At 46.4% G+C, this 21,454-nt stretch overlaps 2 protein-coding genes across 2 annotated transcripts in view; both read right to left on the bottom strand.

Moving 5' to 3' along the window:
* Positions 1 to 11,121, bottom strand: part of LOC108547036 (fibrillin-2) — a 29,476-nt gene extending 18,355 nt beyond the window's left edge. Inside the window, exons 1-2 of the mRNA XM_017899380.1 lie at positions 10,728 to 11,121; positions 8,436 to 8,870 (exon numbers count right to left, since the gene is read on the bottom strand). Of these exons, the coding sequence (XP_017754869.1) occupies positions 8,436 to 8,596 (161 nt within the window). The 5' untranslated portion in view covers positions 8,597 to 8,870; positions 10,728 to 11,121. The remainder of the gene's footprint in view (positions 1 to 8,435; positions 8,871 to 10,727) is intronic.
* Positions 11,122 to 16,499: 5,378 nt separating this feature from the next.
* On the bottom strand, positions 16,500 to 19,284 carry LOC108546966 (uncharacterized). The gene is made up of 3 exons (XM_017899280.1): positions 17,580 to 19,284; positions 17,239 to 17,522; positions 16,500 to 17,162 (listed from the first exon to the last, which is right to left on the bottom strand). Exons 1-3 carry the CDS (start codon positions 19,282 to 19,284, stop codon positions 16,500 to 16,502), a joined length of 2,652 nt encoding a protein of 883 aa, XP_017754769.1.
* Positions 19,285 to 21,454: the final 2,170 nt, after the last annotated feature.

Raw genomic sequence — 21,454 nt, 5'->3', positions numbered from 1 at the left:
GAAACTTACGTAACACGGTATCGCGTATTATTCCGAATATTTCCATGCAACGTTCATTCACGATTCCCGATTATTAGCCATCCTCGCAGGTCGACAGGCTCCTGTCCGACCTTTTACCCTCGCCGAGATTATTCAAGACGACAAAAGTAGCTGGTAGTAATATTCTCCGAGGATTGCACAGGAAATGATGTTGAAGTAATGAAGTAATGAATCTGTCAGTGAGGAAGGTTGTTAAATCCACGCGGTGGGCAGAGAGACGATAAGAAAGTGAGTCCACCCGTTGAATCGTTTTCTTCTTGCCTTGGCTAATTTCAATTCCGACCTTCCGACACGTGCGATCATTTTTCGTCCACTAAACCCCTAAGACCTGCATCGATGACGCGTCTCGGGAAAGAAGAGACGCGTGTATTTCATTTTTCGTATCTACAATTTTCTCACGGTCAAGTATAGCGGTATAATCGAGCTAACAGAATAATACGCCTATCTGTTTTCCACTCGTTCGACATTCCCTCGCGTTAATTAATTACCGAGGTGACAAACACTCGCGTTTGTATCAGCGGCCGCGATAAAAGTCTGCTGGAAGGAAAAAACACGAGCCGGTGTGACTGGTCCCTCGAAACTTTCGAATGCTTCTTTGCCTGCTTAAAATCAGTCGACGCTTATCTCTGGATTCTCGGTAACAAATTTCCTTACGCCACCCCTTTTTCCTTTTGCCATCCGTCCGTGGTGTTCGAACATGGCCCGTCATCCGTGGCCGAATTCGCCATGTCCAATTACGAATTTCACGCACGCACACCGAGGCAGCCCATTAACGCTTGGAGCGTCGTCTTGGAATTCATTGAACGCAGATTAAAAGGGGCCGGGAGCCAGGGTAACCTTTAAACAGTTTGCCGAAGCGTCACGCGTAACTCGGCCGGTTTTATTAATTCGCTCCAGAACATTGTTATCGTCGCGTTTGAAGAAGTACAACCGATAAATGACAAAGTTCATCGATTGTAGGGCACGAGTTATCTGGCTGGCCGATTACACACGCCTCCGGCTAGTCGGCCTCCTCTCTGTTCTCATCGTGATTTTTCTACGAGCCTAGAGTCGTGGTCTGTTGCAACGAGAGTCCGGATGAAAAATCCAACATTCTTCCATGCGTCCGTCAGCGAGCTATTTTCCAACGTCCAATTCGATCGGAATACGTGTCGGAATTTCAAATTCACCAGCGGGATTAATTATTGTAAAAAACTCGAATATTCGAGTACTCGCGTGAGATTTCTCTCACGTTATCTTCGATTGTCGAATATTCGCGTAAAATTCGCTATTGGAACGACGGAGACTGGTACGATCGAGGAATGAAAAGGGGTTGGATGTCGGGAGCAGGTGGAATAATCCTATCGGCGAATCCTTTTTCTTCCTACGCTTTAATTGAGTGCCCGCGATGCGTTCCACGCGAGGAACGATAATTGATGTGACGGTATTAATGGCGCAGTTGAGCGTCAATGGTTAGGTGGAGTCACGTGAAACGTGCTTCTAATTGGCCGTGACAAGATACCGGCTAATGCGTCTTTATTAATGAAAAAGTTGACCGAGCGTGACGCTCTACTCCTCGACCGATTCTCTCGGTTTTCGGTGGCCTTCCCTCTCAGGGTCGATCGTCGCGTGATCTTCTCTGATGGACTCGAATTTACCGCACGATTTCGCCGAATAACACGCCGTGGAGGATGTCTCGTCACCTGTCATTAGTTCCGTGTCTCTCTACTATGACACAGTACCCTACGAAATATAGAAAATACCAGGAAACGATAATCACGACCGCGACAGGAAGCATCGTTTGACAACTCGAACGATATTTTCGTAATCCTATTTTCCCGGAAAAATAATAACAGGATTAATGGGGGAAGGGGGGATACAAATATTCCAACCAATCGCGTCAAATTGAGTTAGGTTGGCTTAACTCGTTTAGCGTTGACCTGGCGTTAATTTGTTTGGGAGCAGGTTAAAATGGAGGTTAAAATTGGCGGGAAATTCGAAGGGCCACGATGCGGTGGAGTTTTTCTGGCGGTTTGGACGAACGGCAACAACCTCGTTCGTAAAACCACCGGCTGGATTGACGTTATCGCCTCGGCTAATGTCCCGTATTAAGTGAAATCACGAGACTCTCGTTATTCCGATTTTACTTATTTCCCGCATCCGAGATGCACCGGCTGCGACGCCGGCAGAGATCCCGTGCGGTGCCACTATCGCGTGCACCGAGCTGCCAAGAATCTTTTACCGTAACAAACTAGTTCCTCTGCTCCCCCAGCTATACGATACCCTCGCTAATGTCCAATACTTTTCCGCCGGGCCCGGCTAATACCGTCAGTTGGAGGCTTTTGTATAATAAACCGTCACCGGCTTCCATTTGCGCCGGCATTCCGATCACCGATCGATACCTTCCTTTTTTCGTGCCACCCGTTTCTTCTTGCTGGGATCGTGTGTCGGGTAATCAGGAAGACGTTCCATTTTTCACCAACTCGCGAGAATAGTGGTCAACGTTGTTGTTCTTGCTTCTTCGTGGATGCGGTGAGAATTGGTTAATAGAGGGAGAATTATTGGAAACAGTTGCCACTTTACACGCGTTTACTTCATTTCCCGCAGATTTATGCGATTTCTATGGCAACATTAGCGGTTAGACTATTGGTCGTGATCGGTGGAGCAGGCTGTATGCAAATCTTATTACGGATTGTAAAATTAGAGCAGGATTTTGCTAAACTTGGTTACATTCTAACAAAAATTGACAGGCGAAGTAAAAATCGGAATCGCCTTCAACCTACTTAGAATCCTGTCAACGTTAATAACGTCAAAAGCACGCGTTCGATAGGTTCGCTGTGATACGTTCACTGTTAACACTAGAACTTCCAAAGAGCAACGCGTACCTAACTCAGATATTTCGCACGTAGATAATTAAAGTATCGCGAGGAGGAAAAGGTGCCGTAAAAATCGATCAGAGGCTGTGTTCGAGGGAACGAAACGACGTTTGGGGAGAAAAGTGGGGAGAAAAAACGAATGACTAGGGACGATTCACTGGACTTATCGCGTCGATTTTGCGAAATCGCAGATTTTGTCAGATCCGCTTCGGGCGCAGCGACGCCACGAAACGCCCGCGATAACTCCTCTAATTGGGTTATCTGCGAGTTACGTTACGCGTTCGCCGTTCAATCCTCATTTTTCCTCTCCTCCTTTCCCTCGCGCATCTCTGTCGCACCACCATAGGCAAGGTTTCCTACGTCGATTTCCCTCGTGCAGTCGCGATTCCAAGCGAGACCAAACGGATGATGGACCATCGTTACCCGTCCATTAGGCCCAATTGACCATGGAGCTTCAATGCGGAAACGCTTTTCACGGATTCGCCTGGGAACGCTTCTCAGGAGGCCTTCGTCACGCGGCGAGTTAGCCACTTCTCGCTAGATTGACCTTCGAGCAACCGAGCGTAATTCGTCGTGAGTAATTATTCGCGATCCTCGCTGGATCATTCGGAAGGAGACCTGTCGATCGTTCTTCGGTGCCTTTTAATTATTGCGGGAAAGCCGAGAGAATTACGAATTAATTCTGGAAGCTCGCGTGGAACCTAAATTCCGAGCCACGATTGCTCCTCGTCGTGTTCTTCGAGGGCTGGTTAAATGACCGGTCAAACAGTCGGTTCCAATCGATGAATCGGACTGCATATAAATCTTAGAAGACACGGATATCGAAAAGTTGATGATGCAGGTGTCGTAATAAGGTAATTCGTGCAGTCAAGTGTCATAATTGACAGTCAGGAATAACATCGTTCGATTCATGATAGGTTTAGCTCCAATTCGACGTTGCTGATCTTAACTATTCCTAAGGTGAGAGTTTTCCAACTTTTCCAACTCTACGATCGAGGAATGAAAAGGGGTTGGATGTCGGGAGCAGGTGGAATAATCCTATCGGCGAATCCTTTTTCTTCCTACGCTTTAATTGAGTGCCCGCGATGCGTTCCACGCGAGGAACGATAATTGATGTGACGGTATTAATGGCGCAGTTGAGCGTCAATGGTTAGGTGGAGTCACGTGAAACGTGCTTCTAATTGGCCGTGACAAGATACCGGCTAATGCGTCTTTATTAATGAAAAAGTTGACCGAGCGTGACGCTCTACTCCTCGACCGATTCTCTCGGTTTTCGGTGGCCTTCCCTCTCAGGGTCGATCGTCGCGTGATCTTCTCTGATGGACTCGAATTTACCGCACGATTTCGCCGAATAACACGCCGTGGAGGATGTCTCGTCACCTGTCATTAGTTCCGTGTCTCTCTACTATGACACAGTACCCTACGAAATATAGAAAATACCAGGAAACGATAATCACGACCGCGACAGGAAGCATCGTTTGACAACTCGAACGATATTTTCGTAATCCTATTTTCCCGGAAAAATAATAACAGGATTAATGGGGGAAGGGGGGATACAAATATTCCAACCAATCGCGTCAAATTGAGTTAGGTTGGCTTAACTCGTTTAGCGTTGACCTGGCGTTAATTTGTTTGGGAGCAGGTTAAAATGGAGGTTAAAATTGGCGGGAAATTCGAAGGGCCACGATGCGGTGGAGTTTTTCTGGCGGTTTGGACGAACGGCAACAACCTCGTTCGTAAAACCACCGGCTGGATTGACGTTATCGCCTCGGCTAATGTCCCGTATTAAGTGAAATCACGAGACTCTCGTTATTCCGATTTTACTTATTTCCCGCATCCGAGATGCACCGGCTGCGACGCCGGCAGAGATCCCGTGCGGTGCCACTATCGCGTGCACCGAGCTGCCAAGAATCTTTTACCGTAACAAACTAGTTCCTCTGCTCCCCCAGCTATACGATACCCTCGCTAATGTCCAATACTTTTCCGCCGGGCCCGGCTAATACCGTCAGTTGGAGGCTTTTGTATAATAAACCGTCACCGGCTTCCATTTGCGCCGGCATTCCGATCACCGATCGATACCTTCCTTTTTTCGTGCCACCCGTTTCTTCTTGCTGGGATCGTGTGTCGGGTAATCAGGAAGACGTTCCATTTTTCACCAACTCGCGAGAATAGTGGTCAACGTTGTTGTTCTTGCTTCTTCGTGGATGCGGTGAGAATTGGTTAATAGAGGGAGAATTATTGGAAACAGTTGCCACTTTACACGCGTTTACTTCATTTCCCGCAGATTTATGCGATTTCTATGGCAACATTAGCGGTTAGACTATTGGTCGTGATCGGTGGAGCAGGCTGTATGCAAATCTTATTACGGATTGTAAAATTAGAGCAGGATTTTGCTAAACTTGGTTACATTCTAACAAAAATTGACAGGCGAAGTAAAAATCGGAATCGCCTTCAACCTACTTAGAATCCTGTCAACGTTAATAACGTCAAAAGCACGCGTTCGATAGGTTCGCTGTGATACGTTCACTGTTAACACTAGAACTTCCAAAGAGCAACGCGTACCTAACTCAGATATTTCGCACGTAGATAATTAAAGTATCGCGAGGAGGAAAAGGTGCCGTAAAAATCGATCAGAGGCTGTGTTCGAGGGAACGAAACGACGTTTGGGGAGAAAAGTGGGGAGAAAAAACGAATGACTAGGGACGATTCACTGGACTTATCGCGTCGATTTTGCGAAATCGCAGATTTTGTCAGATCCGCTTCGGGCGCAGCGACGCCACGAAACGCCCGCGATAACTCCTCTAATTGGGTTATCTGCGAGTTACGTTACGCGTTCGCCGTTCAATCCTCATTTTTCCTCTCCTCCTTTCCCTCGCGCATCTCTGTCGCACCACCATAGGCAAGGTTTCCTACGTCGATTTCCCTCGTGCAGTCGCGATTCCAAGCGAGACCAAACGGATGATGGACCATCGTTACCCGTCCATTAGGCCCAATTGACCATGGAGCTTCAATGCGGAAACGCTTTTCACGGATTCGCCTGGGAACGCTTCTCAGGAGGCCTTCGTCACGCGGCGAGTTAGCCACTTCTCGCTAGATTGACCTTCGAGCAACCGAGCGTAATTCGTCGTGAGTAATTATTCGCGATCCTCGCTGGATCATTCGGAAGGAGACCTGTCGATCGTTCTTCGGTGCCTTTTAATTATTGCGGGAAAGCCGAGAGAATTACGAATTAATTCTGGAAGCTCGCGTGGAACCTAAATTCCGAGCCACGATTGCTCCTCGTCGTGTTCTTCGAGGGCTGGTTAAATGACCGGTCAAACAGTCGGTTCCAATCGATGAATCGGACTGCATATAAATCTTAGAAGACACGGATATCGAAAAGTTGATGATGCAGGTGTCGTAATAAGGTAATTCGTGCAGTCAAGTGTCATAATTGACAGTCAGGAATAACATCGTTCGATTCATGATAGGTTTAGCTCCAATTCGACGTTGCTGATCTTAACTATTCCTAAGGTGAGAGTTTTCCAACTTTTCCAACTCTTCCGTTCTCGGAGTAATCGGTTAATTGATCCCAGGGTCGGGCACCGTATCGCGAGTGTTCGGTTGCACAACTGCATGCACGTTTGCGACATTTTATATTTCGGGATTGCATCAAGATCGGCCGTTCACGATTGATAAGGGGCCGCAGTCGCTTTTTATCGTCTTACGTATTTTGCTAGGTTTCTTTCGATCCGCCTCCTCGGAGGCGGCTGTGATCTTTGCACTTTCCTTGATCTCGGGGCGAGGTTTCTAATTAAAAAACGAAGAAAATCAGCGCGAGTCATTCTCACGATATTAGCGCGTCGCGAATTTGCAAAATAAACTTATCCGCGAGGAGCAAGACGCGAACGGAAAGCTACGTGGCGTCGGCAGGAAAATCACGGAAGAAGAAAAATACGGACAGCTTCCGCGGCGCGTCTTCCAGCCGAATCGGAGAAGGGACACGGGGAAACGCGATAAACGTTATGTCGGGCCAAGACGCGCGGCGTTACGTCACTCAAACTGAGAAAAAAGGGAGCAGAGCAGAAAGTTCCTTGTTGGAACGATTTCATTACGTTCCTGTCCCCCGGCAAGTAAAAATAGAAACGAGCTGAAAACAGCTTTATCACTGACATTCCCACGTCCGCAACTCGGGGACCTGTCAAACGTCTACCACGCTCGCCGCGTGAGAGTTCCATCTCGAATCCGCTTCGTGGCTTCGATCCTCGATAAACCGCTCAGTCACCGTCTACCGTCTTACATTTTCCGATTATTAATACCAATATTATTCGGAAATATGAATTTTCACACCGATACCATCTTCTCTCTGAACACTCCACGAGTATTCTATGTCTTTCGCGTTTTTATCATTTTTATTTCCGAGACCACAGGAGAAAACGCGATAAGTCTTGTTCGTTTCTTATTCGGTATTAGTCGGTGACTATTCTAACGTACAGCAGAAGGGGAGTACAAATTGTCGCGTCTAATTATTCAATTAAATATTTCCAAAAGAATTGACCAATTTAATTTGCCAGTTGTCAGATTAACACATTGCTGGCGGGAGACTGTGATCACAGTCTGAAAAGGAACAAACGTTAAAAGCAAGAGACTGTAATCTCAGATGCGCGCTAGACTGCAATGAACTGCATTTTGTGACTTTGAAGGAACTTGCGCTTTAATTTATCCTATTTTTTAACCCTTTGCACTGGAGAGGTGACTCTCAGTCACCATGTAATCAGATTCTAAAGATCGGTGTTAATTAATATACCAAATTTAAAATTAGCCAACGATACGTGGAATGTCGAAATAAAATAATTCTACTTATTAATTTGCATACGATTTCTTATTTACCGTTTTTAAAATATCCTAGACTTCATGGCAGAAAATCTTCGAATTACTATTTTCCTGTAACGAAAAATCGCCGAGTGCAAAGGGTTAATTCTATCAGTTTTCACTCGTGTTTTATTCTATCGTATTTCACCCATTTTGAAAATGGATTCGCGCGATTTCGTAAATTATCCAATTGACTAGTACGCGGTGAAGCTGGATTTGCCCGCTGCACGTTCAAAAACTTGGAAAACCGTGCCCGCGTGCAAAGTGTTAAGTATCACCGAGAGGAATTAGAATACCGGATAGATCTAGGTGATTTGTCAAAAAACCAGGAATCTATCTTACTAGTACCGCATCTTCGACTAGAAGGATAACGAAAATGTAAAAATCGTAAAAAACGTAAACCGTGACTTATCGTGTCTTCCCCCCGGACACTCGATACGCATTCGGCCATTGCCGAGTCGAAAGAGCCTGATCCTGTGGATGAAGAACCGCTAAAAAGAAGCCTGCCGACCAGCCTAAAATTCCAAGAAAGCCGCGGCTCATCCCTAGTGATCACACCTGACTGAAATTACTGTCCCGCGACGGTTCGCGACCGCGATGGTTCGCGATATCTCGGGATCGAGAGGCCAGCCGCAGATTGGCCGGCTCGCGTTTCACGGTTTCAGGGATGCTCTATAACTCGATACTCACCCGAGAGGCGGCACCGATTGCAGGGTGTTATCCAGATCCTGGGCCGGGCTGGTGGTGTAGCGTTGTCCCGTGCTCGACACACCACGGAGAACGAGCAGCAGCAGCAGCAGCCAGGTGGCGAGGACCAACGCCACGTTCGACATTTTGGCGGCCGGCATCATCGGCTGGGGGTCTCGTCGAACGCGACAAAACTGTTGACTGTCAGCGACGCGTGATCCGCGTTACTCTCGTCTCATGATCGATCCACGATCACGCGAAGTCTCGGTTCTCTGGCTGGCTTAGAGAAGATTTCAACGCCGGCTCGCGATCGACACCGCGATCGGTTCCACGATCATGGTTCCCGATCTACTGGATGCTGGGTAACCTGACGCGCTCGGGACTCTGCGATCGACGCGTCTCCGTTCCAGAGGGCAGATTTCTCGATTCGTCGGGGAGCTTTGGGGGATGAAGAAATCTCGATTGAAATTCTCTGTTTTTCGCTCTTAAATCTCTTAAGTTTCGAGGGAATTTCGAGAGCTCTCGAAGTAGTCGTCTTGCAAATTGTCCGCGGTTTTATATTTTTCGGGGTACGGTGATAAACCGGAGGGTGGGTCGCGCGAAGATGTCGCTGTTGCTGGAAGTTCGTGGAATCGGTGAGAAAGGGCTCGCGTTTCTGGAAATTATGTTTCGTTTTCGATCTCCCGGACAGCGAAAACTGCGCGAGGAGACAACGGGCGATAATTGTCGCGATTCCGCGCTGGCTATGACGCCTTTCCGGAAGCACCAAATTAGTACGATGAGATAGATGCAACTATCTTCTGATATAAATATTCACAATAGCTGTTCCTCCGTCAAAACGGATGGCAGTCTGGAACTACGAAATTCATTTCCAGGCCATTTAATATTGCAGAAACGATGACACAATTAACGCTAGAGCCTACGTATAACGCACGCTATCCCTGATAATCGAAGCGCTACTATAAGAACAAAGAATCGAGTACAATCGCGACCCTGCTCGAATATAAGACGACACGACGAAACGCTAAAAAATGAAACCAGGAATCTGAAACAATTTATTTCGATTTGGTCAAAGGATCGATAAATGAACTATCCGATACTTTCTTTTATTCCATTTTTTCTCCTCTTTTAAGACAAGTGATCAAAGCGATTACGAATTTAGATTCAACGTTAGTCGTAATTCGAAACGAAATCCGCGCTATTTCGTGGCAAGCAAATCTCGTCCTCGCTATATCTATATCTAAATATATATGTATATATATATTTTTTTTGTATCTAAAAATAAATTTCGAATTCCAGCACCCGTTTGAATGTTTGAAACGTCACGTTTGCCAAGAAAACCAGTCCATACGATGTGTGCGTTAAGAAAAATTCGACTTTACTATTTATTATAATTTATCATGTTCCTAGCGAACGGTTCCCTAGGAAGAAACCACAGAGTTTCCAACGAGAATTCCGCTCGACCACCGTCCATTTATTAATCGAGATCCCGCTCTAGCCTCGAAAGGGCCTTTCGCCGTGGAAAAAGGGAAATTTTTTTTGATTCGAATGGACGCCACACGTTGCTCGGAAATTCGCCGCGCTCAGATACACACTCCCGCTTTCACTCGTTATCATAACGTAAAAGCGGACCGAGCAGAGGCTATCATTAAAGTTCCATAAAGCCTGGTATGCTCGTGCAAAACTCGTGCAAAAAGAGATCAGTCTGGTTCGCACGTTCTATTACGACGAGAACGGGGGGCAGCGGATTGATAAACGCGTCTATTAATCGTTTATTTGCGCGAGGGAAACGGGATAACGAATCGGCGGCCTATCCACCACGAATTCTCTGGTAATTAGTAATTAACGCGTTGTTAATAATTCGCGCGGAAAAACGAAAATCGAGGACCCGTTGCACGTCGTGGATCGAACGATGATTAATCGTCGCGCTCGCTCGATCAGGCACGATCTATTCGATTTATCGAGCGGCCAGCCGACGTTCGGTAAATTACGCAGAGCTGGCGATAAAAGTGGAATAAACGGATAGTAATTTCCGTATTAAACTGCTTATCGGACTCGTTTCGAAGAACATTCTCACGGGCCTCTCGACGAAATTAACACGACGCAGCTTCGACTTCAAAGCTAGCCTCGATCGCACTCCTCTTTAGCCTAGCAGCCTAACGCAGATAACGAGACCGAGTCGTGCACGAAACGGACAGTGCGAGGGAACAGGCCATCGAAGGAACTTCCAACAACAGCGTATCTTCCAACACCTCCGTCACGAGCGCTGTAATTAATCTCTACTTATCGCCATACCTGTCAACGAAACCATCAACATTACTCCACAACGAGCAACCGATCGTCGTACAAAATTCACTGCCAGGCCTCGGTCCCAGTTTCACCCATCCGTTCCGTACAATCCCTCCAACGATATCCGATCACCGGTTCCCTGATTCGCACCCCGACGTGCGTCACCTGTTCACCCTGCCCGAGGATGATCTCCCGGATGGTGTCCAGGTCTCGCGGACTACTCGAGCGAAACGTCGAATCCCTTTAATCCTGCCACGACTCGGCGCGAGACTCGACCAGGTGAGAAAGGGCGAGCAGAAGACGGAACAGTTCGATTTTCTTCAGCACTTCACGCCGATGTTGCACGCTGATGGCCAGCCGCTGAGCAGCAGCGAAGGATGGAGCCCCGAAAAGATGCGGCGACGGGACTCGACGCGAGACTGGAGCAGATTGTGAACGAGCCACACCGAGAGAGGGCTCATCTGGAGAGAAGAGGCTCTCTTCTCTCGTCTTCGCTCGCCTCTCCTTCCCTCCACGCGTCCTTTCCCCTCTGCTCGCGGCCAGCTGACGGCCGGAGCACACCGAGAGGAGAACACCGACGTGGTCCCACCCCGTCTCTTTTTCTTCGGCCCTGTCAACACGTTCACGAATGTGCACGCGGCACGCGTGTACGGGCACGCGTGGACGCGCGAGTCGGACCCGCCGTCGGGTATTCGAGAAACGGATGGAAGAGGATCGTGAAATTTCGGTGAACCGGGAAGAGATCGCGAGAAGAGAGAGACGCGGGGACCGTCTTTATTTCTGGCATCCCACGAGTCGATGAAATTGCACGGCTCACGCGTGTGAATTGGATTCTGTGGCACGGGGGAGGAGGGAAGCTTCGGGGGATTTGGGACGAGGAGGCGTAGGTCTGAGAATTGAAATTTTTCTTTGATGTTCGTGCTTCCTCGAGGAAGCAGTGGCCGAGAAGTTTCGAAATTGAGTCTTTTGACAGTGCGCAGAGGCGAGATTAGGATAGAGACTTTGACAGTGTTGGAATTTTTATTTCGTTTCTAGAGTTACGTTTCGGAGACCATGGTTAGTCTATCCTTAGTTAGTATCGGATGTCTTCCTCGAATGTCTTGTTTTCGAAATACAAAGAAACGTGAAATACAGTTGAATTCTTCGAGAAAATGGTGGGATCGAAGAGTATGGAATATAACTCGACTTGACGTATAAAATTTCGCAGATTAATCGCTGCAGCTGGGATAAGATCTCATTTCGAAGATGTAACAGGCGTGAATGACGTCATAAGCATTAAAGGTTCGAAGCGTTCTAATTAAAGCAACTTTCGCAATGAGGTATGGTCGTTATCAAGCGATGCTCGAGCTTCGATTGAGCAACGCGAACGACATTGGCCTCTGCGTTCTGAACCAGTAAGCGTGTTAAGAAGCCGTCACTTCCGGTCATTTCGATGAAAAACATCCATTGTCATAGTTGATCGCTCGATGCTGATATTCGACGGGGAAAAAAGAGAGGAATAAACTGGAGCACGACAAAATGGTCATTTTCATTGCAGGACGATTTATCGCGCGTTAGATTCGCGTGCCGATTGCAAATCGCACGCGATGCAACGAGTGCTCGGAAACCGTCGATGCATTCTTTCTTTCCCGACCGACCCACATCGCGTAGAAAAATCCAAACCTTCGGGGCAACGTCGTTCTTGGCGGCGCACGATTTTATCGTTCCCTTTACTGCTCTTACGTAATCCCATTTAAAGTTATATGCGGGTGGCGACGATAACAATGAGATGCAGAACCACCGAGTTTCCTTGACACGCAGGTTAAAAAGTTAACTTCGGGATGAAACACGACTTCCTTATTTTCCTTCTTGCGGCATTATCTGTTGGTAAACTCGCGGTCGAAAGTCATCCGCGAGGTTAAAATCTTAATTTTATTTTCCCTATCTCGAACGTACGTGCGTTGAAAGAACTGTAAAGAGAAACAGAAGAGCGTACAGACGTTCGATATATCGATTGAAATTTATAGCCATCGAAATACTCGTGCAATAAAATCAGCAATTAGTTGGAAAGAACGCAGAGTTCGCGCCTCTAGAGTTAGAGCCTTAAGCCCCGATCACGCTTGGACCACGAAGAATCGAGAAACTAGTTCCACTTTAAGGACATTTCGTGTTCGTCGCGTGTCCTAGGAATTCGGTGTAAGATAGACAAAAATTTCACGCAACGGGGTCTGCAAAATATTGTTTCGAAGGCATCGGTAGAAGTTGGCGGTCTAACGAAGTACGTACGGGGCTTAAGGCAGTCCGAGCGTTGGCGAAGGGAAAGAATGGGCGAAAGATGACACAGAGAGCTAAAGGGGACGCATAAATCGCGTAGCCAAGCCTTTGCGGCTTCCAGCAGCGAGAAATTTCCGATAACAACGGCTCGTAAAGCGCGATTTTCCGATCGGCGGCCGCGATTTTGAGCGACGACGATGAAAATTGTCGGCCGTCTCTAATGCAAGTCGCGACTCTCCAGCGGGATCAACGATGATTAACGACGGCCGCGTTTGTTCTTTTTCCCTGTTTTTTTCCCTCTCCCCTTTCTTCCTCGCCAGTGGCCCGTTTAGCGGCCGTAAAACGAGAAACGAGCGATCGCATAAGCACGGGGAAGCTTTGCTGATTGTGAGGCCGCTTCATTTGCCGCGAAAGCGTTAAACCAACGTCACCGTGCCGCGTTTTATGACTGCAAACATTCTAGTAGCTTTAGAACTAGGGAATTGGAATAGAGTTCATCGACAAGGATGTTTGGAAATAAACGATTCGATAAAGAAAGAGTTCCTTTGGCATCCTACGTCTATTGCCGTTTGCTTCCGGTTTTATTATTTTATTAACCGACAGAGGCAACGATAAACATAGCGATACTCTCGGGATATCGCGGGAACTCGATCGATATAACTTTAACGACGTTAATTGCGACACGAGAGCAATCGAGATACGCGAAATTGCGAAATAAAGCGAACTTAAATTTCCTCGCAAGTTGCAAACACGATCAAAGATATTCCCGGGATACCGGAGGGACTTCTGAAAGCTTCGACGATGGCGGAGAGTGACAAGAACGATCCCAAGGACGGTCCCGAACTAAAAGTCACGATGATGCGAAACAATCCGCCGAACCTAACCTCTTCTTCGTTCCTTCGATTCAGAAAACACAGGTTTATCTGCTAAAAACTGGATTCCTCGAATTATCCTTCCCGGAATCGATCTCCGTTTTCTCCATTTACTTTATCCGCATCCCCATTAAATCAAACCACGTACCAGCCGATATTATCATAGCCCTGTTTATAAATCTCAAGCCCGTGCAACGTTTGCACGTAACGCGAGTCGCAGCGTAAACTGTAGACGCACGTGAGTCGGATATTTACCAGGTGAATTGGCGTCGGTAGTTTATGGAAGCCGCCCTGATCGTTAATTCGTTCGACGACACGCGAGATCGGCCAACAAACACGATCGACAGTGATCACAGGATTGCCGACCAGGCGACGCGCTGCTGCCCGTGAATGCTTCGCACCAGCGAATAGCATGCAACGTGCATGCACCTGCAATCAACGCGCACGTTGCACCGGTGTACAGCGTGTTTTGTAAACGTTTCAATGAAACCTCCTGGCTCGGATTTAATGAATCGTTAAGCGATACCTCGATGCAATCGTAAAAGACCCGTGTCCGATTCTTCAAAAAGGCGTCTTAAATTATCAATCGACCGAATTACTCGATTAAAAATTCCCGACAATCGGGTCGATCAATTTCTTAGTCGAATTAGAGTTGCCACTATACACGCTTTATTTCCTCGCAGTAATTATACGTATCTCCGATTACAGATAAATAGCCGTTCTAAACGTCATAGGATGTTGATCGCTTACAGCGAGAGATTTGCAACAGCTTCCTGCGAACTTCTTAAGCAAATTAAGATACGCGATATACCCTCATTAGACACAGAGCCGAGCGAACGAACAAGTTGCACAAAACGCTAGAAATGAATCGCGCACCGATTCATCATCCACCCTGTTTTTACCCCGTCGCGAATAAAAACTTGCCCCACGTAGAAGCGACACACCTCCTCCGGCTCACCTCTTCATTACACCTTCTCTCGATCAATTTGTACGGCAAGAACCAACTTATAGAGAACTAGCGATCACGATTTCGAACGTGATGAACTAGCACGATCCTATAGACTTTACAAAAAGGGAGAAAGCGATGGACCTATTTACGAGACCTTCTTTACTCTTAATACGCGCGTACGCGACAAAGAAAGGGGGAAAAAATGCACGCGTAAAATTGGAAATAAAATGAGAAAAGGAGATAGCGAAGGTCCCGCGCATTAACCCACACGGAGGATAAAAGCACGCCACGATGGACGTCGCTCGCCAACGCTGTACCTGTTCTTGCGCTTAACCTAGACCTCTTCCCCGCGCAGTTTTGTAATAATCTTGCTAGACGACGGGACTGGTCCCGGATGAAAAATGAACGGAACGGATCAGCGTGCTTTTCTTTTCCCAGAGAGGCGAGCGGGGAACGCGTCATTAAAAGGTGCCCCGTCGACGGTCCTCTCCTCGCGATGCACCACAGGCTACCGGTCCCCAGTATGCAAACATCCACTTCTGTTCGAGTTCCCGACTCTCAGAGGAACCTGCATCGCCGAACGTGTCCCTGACCGACCCCCGATCTAGATAAACGCCGGTGAAAAATCGCGTCCGCTTAAAAAGCACCCCGCTGAATCATCGATCGCTATCGTTTAGAACGTAATACGCGGATCGTTTCGTTTCGCGGAGAACTCACCGGCGAAGCTGGTGGAATCCGCGCGAGGAATGTCGCTGCACCGGAATATGCATGACGCTGGCGGTTCGAGCGATTAGTAAGGACAGGGTTCAAGCGGTAATTAGAGACACTTTTTGCCAAGCGGAATCGTGAATATGTAAATGGCAATGTATGCTGCCGTTGGTTAGATATTTCACGGGTTTTTAAGCCGCGGAAACTGTTGCTGCGACGAGAACAGGCTTATACAGGGTGTTGATATTCGTGGAAATCTCGAAGGGTTGGAGAATCGGTCGATGAAGTCGTTATTTTCCAGTGAAGCTCGTACCAGCAACGAGTATTCCGAGTATTCGTCGAGTTAGATTCTCGAAAGATGGTGGAAGCGTTGATGACAGAAAAATGAGTCGCAGGGCCTTGGGGTTTATGGTACTATCCCAGAGATTGTATTTGCGAAACAATTTCTAAAATTAATTTAATAATGAACGTTAATCTCTCACTTCGGAGGGGATTCATTTTAGGGTCTATCTCGATTGGATTGCGAATTTTAGAAAATGGTGGACCCTTCTTTTCAAACACTCTGCGTGTACGTATACGTTGTACAAAAACGAGGTTACGAGCTTGGATACTTTTATTCGAGTAGTTTTCCTGTTGTAACGTAACACGCGATTCGTTGTACACACTTAATTGCCTTGATTTTTAACCCTTTGCACTCGAGAGGTGTGCTTCAGTCACCATTTCATCAAATTTGGAAGATCGATATTAATTAATATATCAAATTTAGTGTAATGTAACAGTGTGCGAGGCATCGAAATCAAATAATTCTACAATTCTGTTATTGTATAATTCTTTACTTACTGCACAAAAAGGTATCGTCAGTTTTTTAGTAGAGAATCTTTGAATTCCTACTTGTCTCTAGTCAAAAAATCGTCGAGTGCAAAGGGTTAATAATTAGCTAGTAGTTCCCTTATTATTAAATTACATCCTATCGAAGCTAATTCTAAGTTAAGTGGTTTAAGACCTCTGGGATTTCTTGCTCTTCGTATTGTTATTGCTCCTGTTGCTCTTCCTGGACTTTGCGTTCGAGACAGCCTCTGCCCTCGGACCTCCGATGTAGGACCTTCGAATCTCGCATATGCTTGCGAACCAAGATCTTCTCGTGAGAAACGAATCTTTGTATCTTCCGTACAGCTTCTGGTATTGGTGTTTCTGTTGTTTGTACAGATTCTCCAGGTCCTCCAGGAAGTTCTTGTAGTCCTCCTGGGCGTAAATGATGTTCATCATACGAATGTTCCTCAGCATATCCTCGTCCAGCTCCGTCTTCACCCACGGTTTGTCCTCCTCGTCCTCTCTCACCTCGTAGATTGTCAGGTCCAAGGGTGGAAGTCTACGAAGGACCGAAGGTGGCTTCAAGGTTCTCTCCTCTAAATGAGCCATTGAAATCTCCGATGCGTCGACGATCGACGATCGCAGCGTGTCCCTTTTTGTCAACGATTTCTCGGAGTGACTCGAGTCTTTCCTTTCCAACGAACCTGTCAAGGATTTTGGTTTCATCTCGTGTTTCTTTATGAAAGCTTCACGCAGCTCTCTGCCACGTTGCAGGCTGTCGGGATTCTCCTTAGCCCAGGCTTCCTTCATCCGCGCTATCTCCTTCTCCTTTGTCCTATCCTGCGATATCTGTCGATCAGAAGCGACCATCGTTACCGACCATTATTATCTCGCGACGTTGTTTCAGCGAAATAAGTAACAGTACCTCTAATCCGCTTCCAGAATCGGTGACCACTTGGAGTACCCAGTAAGGAGACTGGAGAGCCGGGACGCTATTGACAGACTGCTTCGAACTTTTCTTCAACTTGAGCGACTCCGTTTTTGATAGTCTCGCTGTACTCGGAAAGGGAGGTATCTTCGTTTTAACCAGAGAACCTGTTGGTTTCACCTTAAACTCCGATACCAGGCTCCATTCTTTCCTCGTCAGGGGCCAGCTGTTGTCAAGCACCGATGCTTCCACGTAATAGACCCTGTATGGTGTCAAATCGTCTTTACTTCTAGTTTCATTGTCGATTTCCTCGTCAGGGTAATTTTCCTCCATACGACTTTTGTCGAGCTTGTCAATACCGATATCTGATTTCGTTTCATCCACGGTTTCCTCGGACTTGCTTCGAAGTTCCAGGTACACCATTGGCAAAATGACTACCGAGATTCCTTTAACCTGGGACAACACCTGGTCCTCCTCGTCGGTCACTCTCAGTGTCATTCTTACTTTCTCATAAGACACCCTTAACCTGAACGACACCACACAGGGCTGAACAGCTCGCAGTATCCACTTGGAGATATAATTTTTCGAATTGGGAATGTAGTTGTCGGATAATTCTTCTATGAGCAATACAGGCGGTGTCGTAATCGCTGTCAATGGCACCTCGTTGATCAGGAAGTTAAACACCGGCTGTCCTTTCATGGTGACAATGTGGAATGACCAGGGTAACTCTCTCGAGGCCTGATCCTCGCTCCAGCCGTAACAGAAAATAGTGAAACCCAGCTTCACGTGCGTGTAGCGATGTGGAACCACGTTGTTCACCACCCGCAGTATTTCTTTACCTGTCTGGTTCTTAAACACGCGCACGCTGTACTTTGGTAGGCCAACGAATAGATCTATACAAGCGAAAACTGTCTCCGAGTCCTGAGGATTCACCACTAGTCTGACCATCGGTAGCCATTGATTTGGTCTGACGTTTGTCAAGGTACCTCTCAATTCTTGCGTTTGCAAGGTATACTCGAAGTCATTGGAGCAGAAGTAGATGTCGTACAACTTGTCATGGTGTTTCAGAATATTTCTCAGTATCTGGTTAGCCAAAGATTCGCGTTCGTTATAGTTGAACAGCTCCACGACTTTGAGCAAATTCTGAAGAATTTCGTCGTGTTGCTCGTGTCGTGGATTATGAATCTGTGCGTACTTCCTGATGGTGATCATCTTGAAAAATGATTGGATAACGACTGCAGCTTTATTGTCACCATCCATTTCATCCGTGGAATGCTGATCTTCGGATTTATTATCTTCCATTATGTTCTTACCAACGTTCAAGTCTTTCAGGCTCTTTAGCAGCATCGAAATCGCTGTGAAACATTCTAAGCCGATGGTATGGTTCACGAAGAATATCCTTAATGATCGCAGAATATCTGGCACCTCTTCCTCGGGCATGATCTTCTTAATCAGTTGCACTTGTTCGTCGATAAAGTAATCGTGTATCTGGTTGTAGAACATCTTGTTTATTTTGTTTCGTTTCTCGATGGGTGGCAAGTAGCTATTGTAATAAACCTTTAAGGCCTCTGGGTATCTTTGAGTACCGAATGCTTGATAAGCGCTGCTGAGGGAATTGCTGATGTGTTTCGCCATCTTGTCGACCATCTCGGATTCCGTACACATTAATTCGTACATTTTCTTCTTGTCTCCGACGTGGAACACCGTGTCTGACGAGATAGTCAAGAAACAACCAGACTCCGAATGACAGTAAACTCGTAGGAGATGCCTGCCACGATCTATTTCCATCACGGTTGCTTTGGTCCCAGCAGTCACAATGGAGATCAAGTAGCCACACTTTTCTGGCCTGCGAAAGAAATTGTGCTTCTCTATGTTCAGACAGTCTTTATTTCCTTTCAGTCTAATCTTGGCATTCGCCATTTCGTCGTCATCGCTTCCGGTGATATCGGTTGAGACTTGGAACGTCGAGAAGTCGATCAGAAAGAATTTTTCGTCCAAAGAATCGGTGAAGATGTAGAGCGGCTCGTTCCTCGTCTTCGTCATTTTTTGGGGCCAGCAATAAGTGTCAATGAATTCGGCATCTTTGAACGCCATTTTAGGAGGAGAACTTCTTCTGCTGCCCTTCTTACTATCCTTCTTCATTTCCGATTTTTGATCGATCGGTTGTTTGACTAAGAAACGATTTGACAGTTTCATGCTGTATTGAAAGTAGTCTAGCTTATAGAAGAAATGGACGTCTTTTATGTAGGGTTCCATTTTGTTGAAATCCGCCCAGAAACTGATATCCTCCAGCAGTTCTACGGAAACATGTTTGTGGGATTCCTTCGACTTCTCGGAAAATTTGTTTTCCTTAGTTGCTTCGTTTGTCTTAGCTTTATCGCCACTAACATTGTCTCGAGTATTGTCTTGAGTATTATCTTGAACACTTTCATCTACGTTCGTCGTACTGTATTTGTTAATTATACTCTCTTCGCATTTTTTCAAAGGACTGACAATTTTTAACGATCGAATAGGCACGAAATATTCGACTGGGTCGATTATTCCTTCACAGATCGCCCATTTTAACCAACGATATAGTTTCCATCTTGCTAACGGAGGTTTCACCTGTTGTTTATTTTAACATTCTTAATCTACGTTAAATTCATCATCTTGCATTCCAAGAATTGTGCAACATACGTCTTTTGGGTCCAAAGGAATATCGCGTGACTGAGCTATGTAGATAAAATGGCTCCAGCAAGGTGCAAGTTCCGGCACAATTTCCGGAGAAACCTCGCTCATGTCTTCCAACCCGAGAAACAGAGTAACAGGTTGAGGCTTAATCAGTGCTTTGAAGGAGCTCAATTTTTTCGATCGATCGGATTTTGGGAATTTTTTCGTGTCATCGGTGTCCATGGATTTTTTCGTGTGCTCGGTATCCTTTGATTTCTTCGTTCGTCCCGTTTCCTTAGACTTTCTTCCCTCTTTACTTTTCCTAGACCTCGAAGCTTCTGTTTGTAAAGGTTTAAGACTATAAACAAATCGCAGGAATAACAAATACCAGAGTCGAGGGACTAACCCTGACTCTCCTGCTCGGCAGCATCCTCTTCCCATTCGAAATGGTCCGCGTACTTCCTCAAGAAGTCCCATTTGTCTTGGGGTGACAGATATCCTATATCCAACTTCAAACAAACCCATCCTACGTGTAATAAAACGGCAATAAATAACACGTAAGAGAACTAGGAATATATTTTTAGGCGTGTAATTACACAGAGGTTAGTTTTATCTACAACAAGGGATTCGTATTTTCTATTATATATTATTCGTACTTTACCAGTTAAACAAGCGACAAGATGAAAGTCTACGATCTCCTGATTATCCGTCCAGGTGAGAGAACACAATTTTAATAACGCCTTCGACAAAAGCATGGGCCACAATTCGTGGCCATTTGTAGTTCTAGGTAAAAGTGGTAACTTCTTCTCGTTAACCGGTATCATATCGTCAACGACGATCCGGCGCCAGGCTCCCAGAAAGTACACTCTCACGATGTATTTACCTTCGATAGAGCAAAGATCTTTGAAAAATTCCTAATAGGGTACTCGGTAAGAAATTTTCATTTCCATAACAAAGAGGATCCATAAATCTTCCTCGTCGAGGATATATTAATTCTGTACATTAGAAGCGTACAAACGAAGACAACAGGTTATCCCTATAATGATGATAAAGTGGTAATAATAGAGGCAGAGAGGCTCTAATTTATACGGAGAGATAAGAACGAGAGACACCCCCGACCGGTTCGATTAATTGAATCGCAAAGCGTGGCGGGTGACACCGATAATTTCCGTGCTGCGAAAAAAACAGGGGATGATTAATAAAACGTCGAGTGCGTACCGTTCGGATTTATGACGGGCCGATGTTGCGCCCCCTTGCCGGCTTTGTTCATCGAATACACATTCATCCAGCCTTGCCAAGATTGCTGCCGCCCATTCCAAATGAAATTCCCGTTCTCGCCACTTATTTCCAATCCATCCCGGCCACAGTGTTGCAGATTTATTAGCGCGGAAATGAACCATCGCGCGAACTGAAAGTCGTGTTAATCGAATCGTGCTCGATATACGAACGAACCACTCCTTGATCAGCGCGTATATGCGTTTGGACCAATTGTTCCGCGATCGAGATCAATCGTGGGTCTATCGCGACTCTTTCTAAGCGATCATTTCCTCGTTGCAGTTTCTTA

Source organism: Eufriesea mexicana, unplaced genomic scaffold (assembly GCF_001483705.2).
Source record: "Eufriesea mexicana isolate 0111107269 unplaced genomic scaffold, ASM148370v2 scaffold812, whole genome shotgun sequence".
Taxonomy (NCBI): Eukaryota; Metazoa; Arthropoda; class Insecta; order Hymenoptera; family Apidae; genus Eufriesea; species Eufriesea mexicana.
This window is presented reverse-complemented; position numbering and strand designations above follow the sequence as displayed.